This window comes from Heliangelus exortis, chromosome 5 (genome assembly GCF_036169615.1).
Source record: "Heliangelus exortis chromosome 5, bHelExo1.hap1, whole genome shotgun sequence".
Taxonomy (NCBI): Eukaryota; Metazoa; Chordata; class Aves; order Apodiformes; family Trochilidae; genus Heliangelus; species Heliangelus exortis.
In genome coordinates, this window is record NC_092426.1 from 41,258,445 (window position 1) to 41,273,381 (window position 14,937).

Here is a 14,937-nt window from a genome sequence, read left to right on the forward strand (position 1 = left end):
GCACCCCACAGGGAATTCAGGCTGCCTGCACCTCCCCAAGGGTGGGGTTTTTTTCCCCCCCACAGAAATGCAAGCCCCATGTGCACCCTGCACATGAGACAGCAATGAAAACATCCAGGAGAACCATCAAAACCCCCTCCATCCAGCCCCAGGGAAGGCAGCCAGCTGGCACTGCAGGAATTTGGGGCAGCACAGCAACCAGGTTTGCTGGAGCTCAACTCTCAGCCCCTGTTACCTGAAAATTTGTTCCCTGTCAGCCTGAGAGTTACACAGATGCCTCAGTTTGTCCCCAACACTCTGGGAGTTGGATAGAATCAGTCCCGTGGTGTTTCTTACCCAGGGCAGTGTCCCAGAGTCCCTCTGCTGTTATCCTGCAGGATCTGAGCCATGGGAAGGGGCAGGAGATGTCTCATCAAAACTCAGCTCCCAAAGCAAACTCATTCTCCAGATCTCAGCGTGGAAATCTGAAAAAAAAAATCAAAAAAAAAAATCAGAAGCACCTTCTCACACTCGTTCCTGGGAAACTGGTTTAGCTTGAAGTGTCCCCAGGGAGCTACTGGAAACCCAGAGGTGAGACAGCAACACCAGCAGAAACTGTGCACACCCAGCTAGGAGAGGAGACTCCCCTTGGAGTGGATATTAAATTGCAACCAGGAATTGACTGAGTCAAATTTAACTACAGTGTTTGGGGAATTAAAAAAAAAACAAACCCTAACAACATAAAAAAACCCCAAAAAACCCCAAACAAAACAAAACAAAAAAACCCAAAAACCAACCAGGAAAAGCTTGCCCGTAAGATGCACAGAGAGGATTTTATTTATTAATTCATTTATTTAATGATGCCAGGAGTGCACCATTCCGATCCCCCCTATGCTTTGTCGGGTGCAGGGGTACAGCACCAATAGCTTTGCACTAATTTCCACAAGAGCAGAGGGGGAAATGCTGGTGAGTTTGAAAGGAACTGGGCACAAAACAAGAATAAAATAATTGCTCTCAAGTTAGACCTTTTCCTCACCCCACCAGACAGGATGATTTATGCATCATTTACGACAATAAAATTACACAGGTTGCATTAAAGGCAATTTCTGCTGCTTGATTTCCTGGGATTTGGAGGAAAAAGGGCTGAAAGCACCCCTGGGGTGCTGAGTCTCCCCTCCCCCCTGAGACTCATCCTGCTGCTCCACGAGTGTTTGGCTCCCAGCTGCCTCCTGTGCAGACATAAGATGCTGGTGCCTACTCCCTGCCATCCTGAGCATCACCAGAAGTGGCATCTGCAGGATGCTTTCCAACTGGGAATTGCTGAAGGGAAATGTCCAGCCCACATCTCGAGCCTGAGTAGTGGGGGACAGGCTTAAAATGCTTTGATACAGACATTACCCTGGGTGAAGTGAATTGAATAGGTCTCCTTCTTTAATAGGTCTGCCTTCAATCCTTACAGGACAAATGTCTGTGATGCAAAACAAACAAAAAAACAAAACAAAACAAAACAAAACAAAACAAAACAAAACAAAACAAAAACCAAAAAACTCACTGCAAGAGAAACCTTCAAAATTAGCAGCACAGGAAGCCTGGAAAGGAGGTTTATTTTTCCAGCTGCACTCAGGAGGCCCTCTCTCTAGGCCAGAGCCAAAGCACCCTGGCTTTTCAGCCTTTTGACTGGACTGTGAGTGTTTGGATGATAAATGCTGTCCCTATCTTTAGCACTGCCATCTCCCCTGCTCCTCACTTCGAGACAGCAGCAAAACGCTAACAAAGAGCAGCCGAGGAGAAACTTATTAATTCAGCCTAACCCCATCCAACAGAGTCTCAAACCCTTTTTCTCCTTGCTGTTAGCACCCACATTTACCTCTTGGAAGCAGGAAAAGGAGCATGGCCATTTTTTCCTCTCCCTCTGCCAGGCAGCAGGTACCGGGTGCTCTGCTCCTGCCTCGGTGCAGCCTCCTCTGTGATGGCAGCGCAGCTGCAGGCTGGAGCAGGGAGGGGAAAGGACCCGGGAAACGGCCTGAAATTAACCCCAGCTGCTCGGCAGAAACCGGGAGAGAGAGGAGGATGGGGAGCTTGCAGCCTCCCGAAGCCACCGCAGGCTCGGTGGATGTCGGGGATGGGTGCCAGAGCTGAAAGCAAAGCCGGGCTGCAAAGTGAAACCTGCAGCATGGGGAGGATGCGGGAACATCTCCGGGAATCCTACAGAGCTCAGCACCACGTTGGGAACATTATGCAACCTACAGGCACACGGCTGCAGAGTTCCCAGAGGTGTTTCAAAGCCTGAAAACTCCCAGCTTCCCAGAATTAGGAATTTCTCGGGGGGAATTATCTCAGCTGCTAGGAACGGGTGATTTCTAGCAGAGCAGATTCCCTGGCTGGAAGCTGGAGCTCAGGTTGCTTTGTCTTGTACACAGATATTGTGTGTGTGGATGTGCTGTGCCTACACCAAGAGCAGCCCCTGGGGTCTAAGAGCAAGGGGAGACAAGCTGGCTGGCAGGCTGCATGCAGGGGAGGAGAAGTGGGGTGGTTCAACACTTTATGAGATCGACTCAGAACCCAGACCTATTTCCTAGCACACAAAACCCTCCCCTGGTGCTGGGTCTCCAGCTGCAATGGATTTTTTTTAAAACCCTTCCTGTAGTTACAAATGTTGGAGAAGGACCTCTCCAAAACCAAGCTTCACCCCCTTTCCTCCCACACCCCTCCCTGATTTTCCTCAGATTTAAACCAGAGACAGGCTTCAGTTTTGCCCAGAGCTGGAAGCCACCACCGGGCTCCTCAAGCAGGTCATTTGCTGGCCTTAAGTGGCCAGAGGACACAAATCCATGGTTGCCAGCCCTAACAAGGCTCCATCTGCATCATTTCTCCTCTGCCCCAGCCCCTACCTCCAGCAAGGAGCTCACAGAATGTTGTTTAGCAGTATGATGGCAAGAAGAAAAGCTGTAACTCCCCAGAAAATCTGTAACAGAACAGTTAGTTAGAGGCTACAGCTCTTTATCCTAATAACACCTAATAACAGGGAAGTTTTGAGTGCCAGAGGGAGCTGAAATTGCAGCAGTAATCCCTACCACAGGATTATACTTTTAGCACAGGAATATTTTAAGAGAATAGAGAAAATCCAGGGGAAATATTCCCAGCCTGGGAATTTGCTCTGCTTCAAACGCTCCTTGGCACAGAGTCACAGAATCATCATGGCTGGAAAGGACCTTCAAGATAATCAAGCCCACCCATCAGTCCTACACCACGAAATCATATCCCCAAGTGCCACATTAACCTGTTTCTTTAATACCTCCAGGGAAGGCGACTCCACCACCTCCCTGGGCAAACAGCGCAGAGAAAGAAAATCTTATAAAAATCTTCCATGCACCTTCATGCACACCCAGAGAAGCCCCACAGAACTTCATTCCTATACCACAGCAAAATACCCTTGCTTTTGAACCCAAGAGAAGCATGCCTGCTCCAGTAAATTAAACTGCATTATAACCAGCTACCAAGCATCTCTGCAGCACTGAACAATTCATGAGTCAGAAGAGAAAAAAGCAACTTGGATGAGAACGTAAAGTATAGGTGCACTTAGGTTTGCCCAGCTGCACTGGACAAAACTGGTCATAAATACTCATAAACATCAATTTAGGTTAACACAATCATTTTTAAACAAGCAAATAAATAAATAAAATCACTTTAACCGGGTTTTTGTTTCATCAGCATGTACCTGACAGTAAGGGCTGCTTCCTCTCCGAGGAAAGGATGACTGCTTCTGCATGAGCTGGTGACAGCCTTTACATCCCATTATACCTGCAAAGGGGTGAAGGAAGCTGAAGGAGGGCAGTTAGAGCCCTGCAATAAGGACAGCCTGATAGGTACTGTGCAAATATATCATTTTATTACTCTTTTATGGAAATAATAACAGACATTCAGGTAGAAACATATTAAATAAATGCAGTCAACGGTTTAAATGCAAAAATAAATACAAAGTCCAGCAGCTCAATGCATCTAAAACAGCTCATTTCTTCTAACGAATAGAAAATTTTTTTTCTTTTTTTTTTTTTTCTTTTTTTTTGTCTTTTAAACGGAGAGTTTCATACAATCAAATAGAAACGAAGGTACAAGCGCTTTCTTAGAAAACATCCCGACGCGGCTGCCCGCCCGGCGGAGGTTTTGGGGATGGGGGATTGGGGGGAAGGGAGAGGGGGGGCGGCTCCGGGCAGCCCAGTCCCTGCAGCCCGGTCCTTGCAGCCCGGTCCCTGCCACCGGGCCGGACCGGGTTGGGTTCTCACCGGCCTCAGAGGGCCGAGTCCGAATCGCTGGAGTCGAGGCTGTTGCGGAGGCGGCAGCTGCCGAGGCGGTCCCGCTGCAGGCTGAGGTTCTGGGTGCTCCGTCGCAGGCACTCGAGGGACTGCAGGAAGGACTTCTTGGCCTTCTCCTCCTCCAGAGGGGACACCCCTTCCTCCTCCACCTCCTGGATCTCGTCGAAAGTCACCGGCTGCGTCTTGAATCGCGACTGGCGCGGCCGCCGCAGCTTCCCCTTGGGGGTCTTGGCGGGGCGGGCGGGCGAGGGGAACTCCTGGGCCACGCAGACGAAATGGGGCATCACCGCCTGGTAACTGGAGCAGACCCCCAGCAGCTCCGACGCCTTGCTGGCCATCCTGCCGCCCGCGGGAGCCTCCGCCGCGGGGGCCGGGCCGGGCGGACCGGGCGGACCGGGTTGCGCTGCTTCGGCCGTGCCGGGAGCCGAGGCTCCTCCGGCGGGCAGGGGTTGGAGCCCGCGGAACGGAGCGAAGAAACGCGGGCAGGTGCGGAGAGGTGCTGTCCGGAGAGCTACCGGGCGGTGCGGAGCGGTGCGGAGCGCGGTTCGGAGGGGAGCGGATCGGAGCGGCCCGGACCCGGAGCGCGGTGCGATGCCCTTGTGATGCGATGCGATGCGATGCGGAGCGCGGTTCGGAGCGGATCGGAGCGCGGTGCTGATCGCGGTGCTGATCGGAGCGCGGTTCGGAGAGCGGTTCGGAGCGCGGTGCTGATCGGAGCGCGGTTCGGAGCGCGGTTCGGAGCGCGGTTCGGAGCGCGGTTCGGAGCGCGGTGCTGATCGGAGCGGTGCGTCCCCTCGGCTCAGCGGAACCGCTGCTGCTGCTGGCGCCGTCGCTCCGGTACCGTTATATATCCCGGTGCTGCCCCCGCGGGAGCATGCTCAGACGGCCACCGAGCCCACTCGCAGCCTCTGCCGGGCGCTTCCCTTCCGCCTGACGCCTCCCCCGGCACCGCCACCCCCGGTCCCCGCGTCCCCTGGGGAGGGGGCAGGGCCCGGGACGAGGCGGCATCGCCGCTCACCCCGCGGAGGCTTCGCCCTCGGTCCCGTCCATCCCTTCCCCACCACTCTTCCCCCCCCGACCCCCGGTTCTGCTCCCGTCCTCTCCCACCGAGCCTGTTTCACCCTCGTCCCCCTCTCCCCAGGGCATCCCCCGCATGCCCCGCGGCGCCCGGGGGAGCGTCAGGGGGGTTGATGAGGTTTACTCAAGATTTGCTGAGGTTTACTCAGGGTTTACTGAGGTTTACTCAGGGTTTACTGAGGCCTCACTACCTCCCGGAGGGCCGGAGTGGTAATTTCTTTTTCTTCATCTCACCTCTGAGCTTCTCTACCAATACCATGATTTCTGTGGCTGTAAAATAAAATAAATTAAAATGCAAACAGATTCATTGTGCCAGCTTGCAGCAGAGTGACTTAAAGAAGACCCTGAAAGCAAGCCCCAAATAATTTGGGGTGAAATACCCTAATTCTACAGGGACCCACCTTTACACTACACACGGGATGCTCACAGACAAGAAACCATCAGGAACAGAGGGTTAAGCAGGACTCAAGATACTGGGATCTCATTCCCTATTTTGCTGCCTCTAGCATAAACACCTGCTCCATTTTTCTCCTGTTAGAAGGCATCCTAAAATGCTTCCCATTTCCCTGCAGGCTCTGTAAATCCTCCTTTGATAGGATGCCAAATCAGATCCTTGGACAAAAGGCAGCACACAAGTGTTCCTGAGCTGAAACAAAAGCTTGCAAATTAGTGATGGCTGGGACTGTGCTCTAAAGCTGTGCCTGCCAAGGGATGGAAAAACCCAACAGCGTAAGAAAAACTCACACCAGGAATAGGAAAGGAGGCAGAAGGATGCAGAGCAGAAAAGCACGAGGGAGGAAGAGCCTGAAATGGTTGGTCTGTCCCCTTTCAGGGCTTATGTGAGACTGTTCCTATAAAGACATTCTCCAGGATAGCTTCACCCACTCGAAGATATTTTTGAAGCTTGTTTAGGAACCAGCAAGGAAGCAGAGGCTTAGCAACAGCAGCAGGAATCCTGGGCAGTGCTGGTGAGGGGACAGGGACAGAGCTGGAGGTTTCCCAGCACACAGTACCCCCTGTGCACAGCCCAGCAGTACCCAACTGGGTCACCTCCAGCACCAGCTGGTAAATCAGCCTGTCTGTGCTTCCCCCAGCATCCCTGGGTCCTTCCCCAAACCAGCACACCTACAGCTTGCTGGAGTTTATTGCAAACCATTAAAATGTGGGGGTTTTGTGCAGAGGCAGACAAGAAAAAAAACAGAAGCTTACGTACAGGGTCCTGTGCAGTGGTTCAGCACACGGAAAGGGACTTGTTTGTTGAGAGCTCCCCATCAAAAAAATCTCAGCTTTTTGTTGGGTAAGACTCAGAACTGGTCCCTCCTCCTTTCCAATTGCCTCAGCAGTGGTGATGTTTCAGGACCTGCACCAGAAACAAACCATTGTGATTACAACCCTGTTTCAGGCAGGATAAACCAAAATAAGAATACATTTTGGGACAGGGAGAGGGCCAGAGGCACTTGCTAGCCTGTTTCCAGAAGGTTGGCTGCTTTGCCTCCTGCCTGTGCAAAAGAAACATTAAAATCTTGGCTTTATGGAGCACCTGGCTGCTATCTCTTGGCTGCCCAAGGCAGCTTTAAGGCCAGGTTCAGTTTGAAGCCTTATTACTGGAAGACACAATCAGATTAATAGGGGAACAATTTTCTGTTTGGTCAAACTGAAACGTTCCAGCTGTGGGTATTTTTGTTAGTTTTAATGGCTCAACTTAGCCCATGAAGCCTTTCCTGCAGGACAATGATTCTACCAGAACCTGATTTACAGCAGTTTTTATTCCTGACACCTTGGTCCTGCAGCATGGGAAGGGTTGAACTGAGTTTCCTCAGCACATCCCAGCTGTGGGATGACACAGGAGCCTTGTTCCAGCAGTGAGGAAAAGCATCTCACATTCACATGGAGCAAGGTAAAGTTAATCTGCTCTCAAATAAGAGGATCCAAGGTTCAGAAAAAGGTGCAGAAAGAAAAAAAAAAAAAGAAGGCAGTTGACTTGATACCTAAAATCCAGCACACACATCCCCAGTCCCCAGTGCCCATCTGGTTTCATAGAGAAGGTTCAGCACGAGGACAAACTGGTTTAACTTCAGGTCAAGGGAACATTTAATTTCCTCCCAATTCTGATTAAAAACCAAAAAAACCACTCTGGGAAATTTCATTGCTGAGCTGGAGCAACATCACCATAGTAATAACAGGGAGGCCTTAAGATTTTATTTGAGACAATTCAGAAAAAAATATCCTGTGACATAATCACCCAAGCTAGGCCTGCAGTGTGCTAATGTAAAAACTATATTTACTCCAGTTGGTTTTAAATCATGGCTTTAATCTCGTTTGCTCCCAGCACTGAAATGTGACCTCATGGTATAGATTACAGAAACTCTCTGCCACGTGGCTCATCTGAGCAGATTTCTTTCCTGCATACTACAGGGCTGAAGTCACATCAAATGCCAGAGAACTGTACAGGGGCTGGAAGAGACCTTTACCCAGAGCTGGAAACATTTCAGATGCTGCATGTTTTACATAAAATATCTCCTGGGAGGCTGTGGAGACTTGGGAAATCCAAATAGCAGTTTCACAGGAGGAGAAATTATTAATACTGCTGGAAAAACGTCACAGAAGTTTTATGTCATCAGGTGACTTGCTGAATTATAGGAAATACACACATAGCCTGTTAATTGTGTGGGTGGCTGTGGGTAGCAGAGTGAAGGCCACAGAAGGCAAAGGAAAGGGTAAGAAAAGGAAGGGGAGAGAGAAATATCATAGAATCATAGAATTGGCTGGGTTGGAAGGGACCTCAGAGCTCATCAAGTCCAACCCTTGCTCCACTCCCCCCGTGGTTCCCAGCCCATGGCACTGAGTGCCACATCCAGGCTCTTTTGAAATATCTCCAGGGATGGAGAATCCACCCCTTCCCTGGGCAGCCCATTCCAATGCCTGAGCACCCTCTCCAGAAAGAAATTCTTTCTAATGTCCAACCTAAACCTCCCCTGGCACAACTTGAGACCTCTTGTGCCCTCTTGTCTTGCTGAGAGTTGCCTGGGAAAAGAGCCCAACCCCCCCCTGGCTCCAACCTCCTTTCAGGGAGTTGGAGAGAGTGATGAGGTCTCCCCTGAGCCTCCTCTTCTCCAGCCTGAACAGCCCCAATATCCCCCTCTTCCTGTAGAAAAAAGCAACTCTGGAAATGGGAAGAAGTTGCAGTTCCTTCCCCAGTCTGGTTCACACCCTGAAACAACCATCTTAAACAAAGAATAAATAAAAAAGCCCTCAGCTAACAGACACCACCTGAAGGGACAAAGATAATGAGTGTGCAGTCCATGCAAGCTGCTCCTGCAAGCAGAAGGTAAAGCTTTCCATTTGCTCTGCATGCACAGTTAATTTAAACTTGAAATTCTTCCTTTCTGATGGGGGGAACCCCAACCAAGCCTCTCCCAAGGCCAGGGGAATTGATTCACACAGGGGAAGTGGGGGACAGGTTACCTGCAAGGCAACCTCAAGGGTGCCATGGCCCTTCCCTTGGGTAGCTGGTTGGATGTTCCTTCATCTTCCCTTCCTGTGGTGCTGCCTGGAACTGCAGCAGCCTTTTGACATTGTTTTTTTTCCTGAAAAGAAATGGAGAGGAGAGGGAAAAAGGAAAGGAAAGGGGAAAGGAGAGGGAGAAAGGGAAGGAGAAAGGGAAGGAGAAAGGGGAGGAGAAAGGGGAGGAAAAAAGGGGAGGAAAAAAGGGGAGGAAAAAAGGGGAGGAAAAAAGGGGAGGAAAAAAGGGGAGGAAAAATGAAAGGAAAAAAGGGAGGGGAAAAGGATAAAAGGGAAAAAGGTTAACGGGAAAAAAAGGAAAAAAGGGAAAAAGGAAAGAAGGAAAAAGGGAAAAGGGGAAAAGGGAAGAAGGGAAAAAGGGGAGAATGGAAAAAGGGAAGAAGGGAAAAAGGAAAGAAGGGAAAAAGGAAAGAAGGGAAAAAAAGGAAAAAAGGAGAAAAGGAAAAAAGGAAAAAAAGAAAAAAAAGGAAAAAAGAAAAAAAGAAAAAAAAAAGGAAAAAGGAAAAAAGGGAAAAAAGCCATCCCCAACAGCTGACTGCCTGAGGGCAATCCTACAGCAGGGATCCCTTCCCCGGGGCCTCATGGCTGGGCAGGCACCTGAGCACCGGGGCTGCAGCATTTTAAATGCTCCATGTGTCTCCTGAGATGTTCGCCCCCAGCCAGCTCCCTCCCCGGGCCGTGCCGAGGGGCAGCATCCCGGGAACAGCGCCGGGTACAGCAGGGAGGGATGGGCAGGGACTGGAAAGCTCCGGAGGACCGAGGGGATGGAGCTGGGGCACATCCCGACCCCAGACCCCTGCACATCGGGGCTCTCCTGCACCCCCTGAGCATCACAATTCCCCTCCCCTGAAGCATGAGACAAGGATGAACCTGCAGCAATAAAATGTGAGGAAAAAAACCTCCCCTGCAGCAGTTACCAGCTCCTGTATTCAGGAATTCAGCTCAGGTCCTTGGCTGGGGGGTTTGCAGGCAGAATACGAAAAATTCTTTCTGCCAGCTCCTCCCCTGATGTACCAAGGGACTGGGGAAGTTCCTCAGGCTTGGGGGTGTTCAAGGCACGAATTACAGGTGCCTGGAAGCATTTGCACATCTACCCAGGCAGCCTGCTACAGACATGGAGCCACCTTACCACATGCTGAGGTTTTAAGATGCTTCACTAGAAAATATGTTTTTAACTGTAAAACCTTGTCTCGTTTCCATATGTCTCAGTTTTAAGAATACCTTGGCCATTTTAACTGAAAAATTTCTTTCCAAACCAACTTACAGCAGTGTGAGAAACTCAGCTGAGCTGTTGATTCCCAACTTCTTTCTTTTTACAGGCAGCTCCATGGCATGAGCTTCCCTTCCTCAGCTCACCCCTCAATCCTGGGTCCTCCTCTTCCCTTCCTCCAGCTGCTGCTCCTCCTTCCTCAGCCCCCTCCTTCCCTCTATCCATGGGAACCCATGTCTCCAGCCCAGCAATGCTTCCTGGCACCAGGACAGCTTGGGATGTGCCTCTCCCTAGGTGGGATCTGGCCTGGAAGAGAAGGAATTCCACCACCCAGCCATAGGAAGGCTGGGAGCACTGCTCCTTCCATGGAAGTACAACTGTGGAGCCTTACCTTGGATTTATAAAATATAAATCACTGCAGTGCTGAATCATCTCAGGGTTTGGGACACTGGAAATTTAAACCTGCTGTGGATTTTTCACTGCTTCATGAAGCCACCAAAAAAAAACCAAACAAAAAAAAAAAAAAAAAACCCCAAATCTGGGTTTCCCAGTGAGGTTCCAGGGCTGCTGGAACTTGGCCAGGGGCAGCCAGCTCAGGCTTGGGCTGCTTTAAAACTGAGGGAAAAATGAAATTGAGGTCGGGTAGGAAGGATGAGGTGAAATGAGGCATCCCCATAAACCAGCCAGGAGCTGCAACCACAGCTGGGAGTGGGGCTCTTCCCTCAGGTGAGGATGGATCCCCCCAGCTTGATGGGGAGTGGGGAAAATCACTCAGCCAGGCTTGTGAGGAGCTCAGGACACAACAAATTTGATATAAAGGATGGGTATTCACAGCTCCCCCACCCCCAGGGACCTCACACTTCCAGTCTTGCCTGACCTCCTATGAGCTGAGAGAAACCCCACAAAATTTCTGCCCAGTGCCATGAGGACAGAACACTGTCTGGAGCATCTTTAAATTATTTATTTATGTACTTTAATTCAATTTAGTATTTGTTATTATTTAATTCTCCATATTGCTGTGTTTTAATTGTAAAGTGGGAGCTGAAGGGAGAAGCCAGGGTTTCAGCAGCCCTTGGCTGTCATCCCACCACTCACAAGTGCAGCAATAAAACTCTTTTTTTTTTTTTTCTTGTTTTCACAGAGAGCTGCAAAATGTTCCCTGATGCAAACTGCTACATGAAATTTCCCTTTTTTGGCCTGCTGGGCATCAGAAGGCACAGCAGCTTTTCCCAGCCCTGCTCCTGAGGCATCAGGGCTGTGGGGACACCAGAAAAAAACCTGTGGTTTGTACAGCTAGAGACCAGAGGCTGCAGGAAACTCAGCTGTTTAAATAATACCTCCCACAGCTTTAAGTGTTATTACTGTGTCTTCTTGTTACTCTGATCCAAGCAGCAGAGAAATGAGGATTTCCAGCTCAATAATACCTTCTGCAATTAACAGCACCCATCCTGCCTCAAGTCCAAAAGCTTGAAAAAAAAATGGTTTGCATCACAAAATAGAGGGTTTTTTTAAATCTGGGGAAAGCTTTGGGGGGGAAAAAAAAAAAGAAAAACCAAGCCAATAATATTTGCATGTGCTGGAGGGAAAATAGAGTTTTTTTAAACCCGGGGAAAGCTTTGGGGAAAAAGAAAAAAAAAAGAAAATAATATTTGCATGTGCTGGGGGGACTTTGCTGCTGATTTCTGTCCCTCCAGGGGACAGATTTCTGCCCAGGGATTTCTGTCCCTCCATGTGGAGCTGATGACCACTGAGCTTGGTTTCTCTTCTGTACCCAACTGCTGATTTTTTGTAAGGGCTGAAGAAACTGAATTTTTTCTGAGACTTTTCCTTTCCTTTCTCTGAGCTGACAAAACATCAGCCTCAAAACTAGCAAGAGGGGGCTGGCAGCTTTGCCACCAAGGCTGAGGATGCTTGAGAGGCTGAGTGAGGAGGAAATCTTCCCTGAGTCAGGATTAAAAAGCTGAACTCAGTGCCCAAACAGAATCTCAGAGCCTCTGATTTGATCTTCCACTTCCTTCTGCATCTGAAAACACTGCAGAGCATCCAAGTATTTCAGCAGAATAAATTTCCCCTTTTCCTCTCTTTTTTTTCCTCTCTTTTAAAGCCTACTTGCAAGTAATCAAGAAAGAAATCAACAGCAGAGGTTTTAACCTAGAGATGAAACCAGAACTTTCCTGACAACGAGCTATCAGACTTCAGGTAACCAAACCCTGCTGACTTTTCTTTTACCCAGTCTCTAAACCTTTTTGGGGTCTTTTGACAAAAATCACTACAACCACATCAGTAAAGAGGTAACACTGGTTCCAGCAGCACAAGGAAGGAATCCAGTTTGGTGCCAAAAAGCAGACAGCAAGTGTTACCCCAGCCCTGCCAGATGAGAGCCCATGGCACCCAAAGCTGAAGAGTGATCTGACACCCAGAAGCAGCTTTTCTAGGATGAACCAGAGCCACTGTGTCATCCAGGGAAGTGAAACCAGGAGGGAACTGATGAGGTGACTAAAGGAAAGACTGATTTATATAAAAAATTGAGGGATGCCACAGAGGGGCAGCCAATGCTCAGGGCATTTAATCCTACCTGTGGCTGCTGCTGCACCAAGATGCTCTGTCCTGAGCCCAGCATCCAGCACTTGCCTTGCCCTGAGGTCTGGAAGGATTTCTTCTTGCTGGCTTGTCAGCCTCTCCCCGGGAAACACATCTCTTCTCTGGCACAACTGTGAAGGCTCCAGCACCACTGGGGTAGGACTGATATTGGCAAATTTTGCCTTCTTTGCAGTGAAGGGTTTGCTGCCAGGGACAGGGGGGTACCAGGGCTGCATCCTGTAACCCAGGAGCCTGCAGCCAGGCACCCGCTGCTTCCCAGCAGGAAACACCACTGCTAGGAAACTTGAAATCCCTCTCCCATCACTCCCACTTGCATCTTCCAAGAGATCCAGGACCCTGCATCTTGTGGCCCCCTCCTTTCATGAAATCATGGAATGGTTTGGGTTGGAAGGGCCCTTAAAGCTCCCCCAGTGCCAACCCCTGCATGGGCAGGGACACCTCCCACCAGCCCAGGTTGCTCCAAGCCCCATCCAACCTGACCTGAGACACTGCCAGGGATGGGGCAGCCACAGCTTCCCTGGGAAACCTGGCACAGGGGCTCAGCACAGAATCTTTAGCTTGGAAGAGACCTCCAAGCTCATCCAGCCCAACCTTGCACCAACACCACAGCCAACTCCTAACCCATGTCCTTAAGGACCAGCTCCAAATGCCTTTTCAAGGCCTCCAGGGATGGGGACTCCACCACCCTCACCCCAAAGAATTTCTTCCTCATCTCCAACCTCCATCTCCCCTCTCCCACTTGGAAACCATTTCCCTTGTCCTCTCCCTACCCCCCCGTGTCCAAAGCCCTCCCCCAGCTTTCTTGGAGCCCCTTCAGATATTGGGAGGTTGCTCTGAGCTCCCCTGGGAGCCTCCTCTTCTCCAGGCTCAACACCACACATCCCTCAGGGGATTCCCAGGGAGGTGCTCAGCCCTCTGAGCATTCCAGTGGCTCTGCTCTGGACACATTCCAAAATCTCCCTGTCCTTTCCAAACACCCAAGCTAAAGACAAGCCATGCCAGGCAGGAAAGCTGCCTCCACCTCAGCACAGAGCAGAAACCTGGCCCAGATTTGCCTCTAGAGAACGGGATGAGGGGAGGGAGGGATGCTGGGAACAACTTAAAGCACTGTAACCTAAAAAAGTGGGCTCCAAAGTGGGTGTAGGTCAGCATGCCCCCTGGCAAGTTATGTGTTTGCTCCTGCTTCATCTTTTGGCTCTGGCATCATTTCTTGGTCTCTGCATCAGAAGCTCTCCAGGTTGAGAACTCCTCCTGCAGTATGAGGAGAACACACCAGAGCCACAGCCCAAACTCCCCCATCCCATGCACTTCCTGGGCTCTTCATAGCCTCCCAGTTTCTGCCCAGTGGCCTCTTTGCTGCTTTTTTCTGCTTATTGGGACCATGCTCACCCAGCTTTCCACCTCCAGCCAGCCCTGGCACAGGAACATCACTGGCAACATGTGAAAGAAAGGGAACTCAGAGCTGAGCTGGGGTGCCAACCCCCTCTTCAGTGTGGGTCTGTGGGATCAGAGAAAAAGCCCAGCATCCTCATGTGGACTGCAAGGCAGCTGTGCACACAGCTGGTGGCAGAAATAACCTCTGGTTGAACATCATTCTGGATCCAGGGAGCACTGTCTGGATGATCCCCTGGGATGGGCTCTGCTCCCAGGCAGTGACAAGAGGCCATGGGCTTCAGCTCTGCCAGGGGAGGTTTAGGTTGGATATTGGGAAAAAAATTCTTTCCAAAGAGGGTGCTCAGGCATTGGAATGGGCTGCCCAGGGAGGGGGTGGATTCTCCATCCCTGGAGGTGTTTAAGAAGAGACTGAATAGGGTCTGGGAACAAGGGGAGTGGATCATGGGATGGATTTGATGATTTCCAAGGTCCCTTCCAACCCAAATAATTCTGTGACTGCTCCAAGCCTTGCCCAGCCAGCAAAACCTCTCAGAGAGATCTTAAGACTTGAGGAACCTCAAGGACGGAGGTCACACCATAAACCTCAGTGCTCTTTAATCTAATTTTAAAGTTCTTTAACATGGTCTCCAATTCCTTTACTTAAAATGGGGTCTCTAAGAGTTCTCCCAAGGGATGCTTTCCCAGGCTGAGCCACCAGAGACCTGCCAGCTAACCTGTTCTTCAGGGGACCTTCTGGTAACCCCAAAAAGCACCTCCACGTCATCTTGGTGAGTGATGGCCCTCTGGAAAGGGTCAGTGTTCTTCCATCTGACTGCTGAACCCTTACACGTCACCCAAGAT

General features: G+C 50.3%; 1 protein-coding gene across 1 annotated transcript; it reads right to left on the minus strand.

The window, feature by feature from the left end:
• Positions 1 to 3,846: 3,846 nt before the first annotated feature.
• On the minus strand, positions 3,847 to 5,090 carry C5H11orf96 (chromosome 5 C11orf96 homolog). The gene has a single exon (XM_071744991.1). The coding sequence runs from the start codon at positions 4,628 to 4,630 to the stop codon at positions 4,268 to 4,270; it is 363 nt and encodes a 120-aa protein (XP_071601092.1). The 5' UTR covers positions 4,631 to 5,090; the 3' UTR covers positions 3,847 to 4,267.
• Positions 5,091 to 14,937: the final 9,847 nt, after the last annotated feature.

Excerpts from the sequence above, each read along its gene's own strand:
- C5H11orf96 (XM_071744991.1), bottom strand. The coding sequence starts at position 4,630 with ATGGCCAGCAAGGCGTCGGAGCTGCTGGGGGTCTGCTCCAGTTACCAG.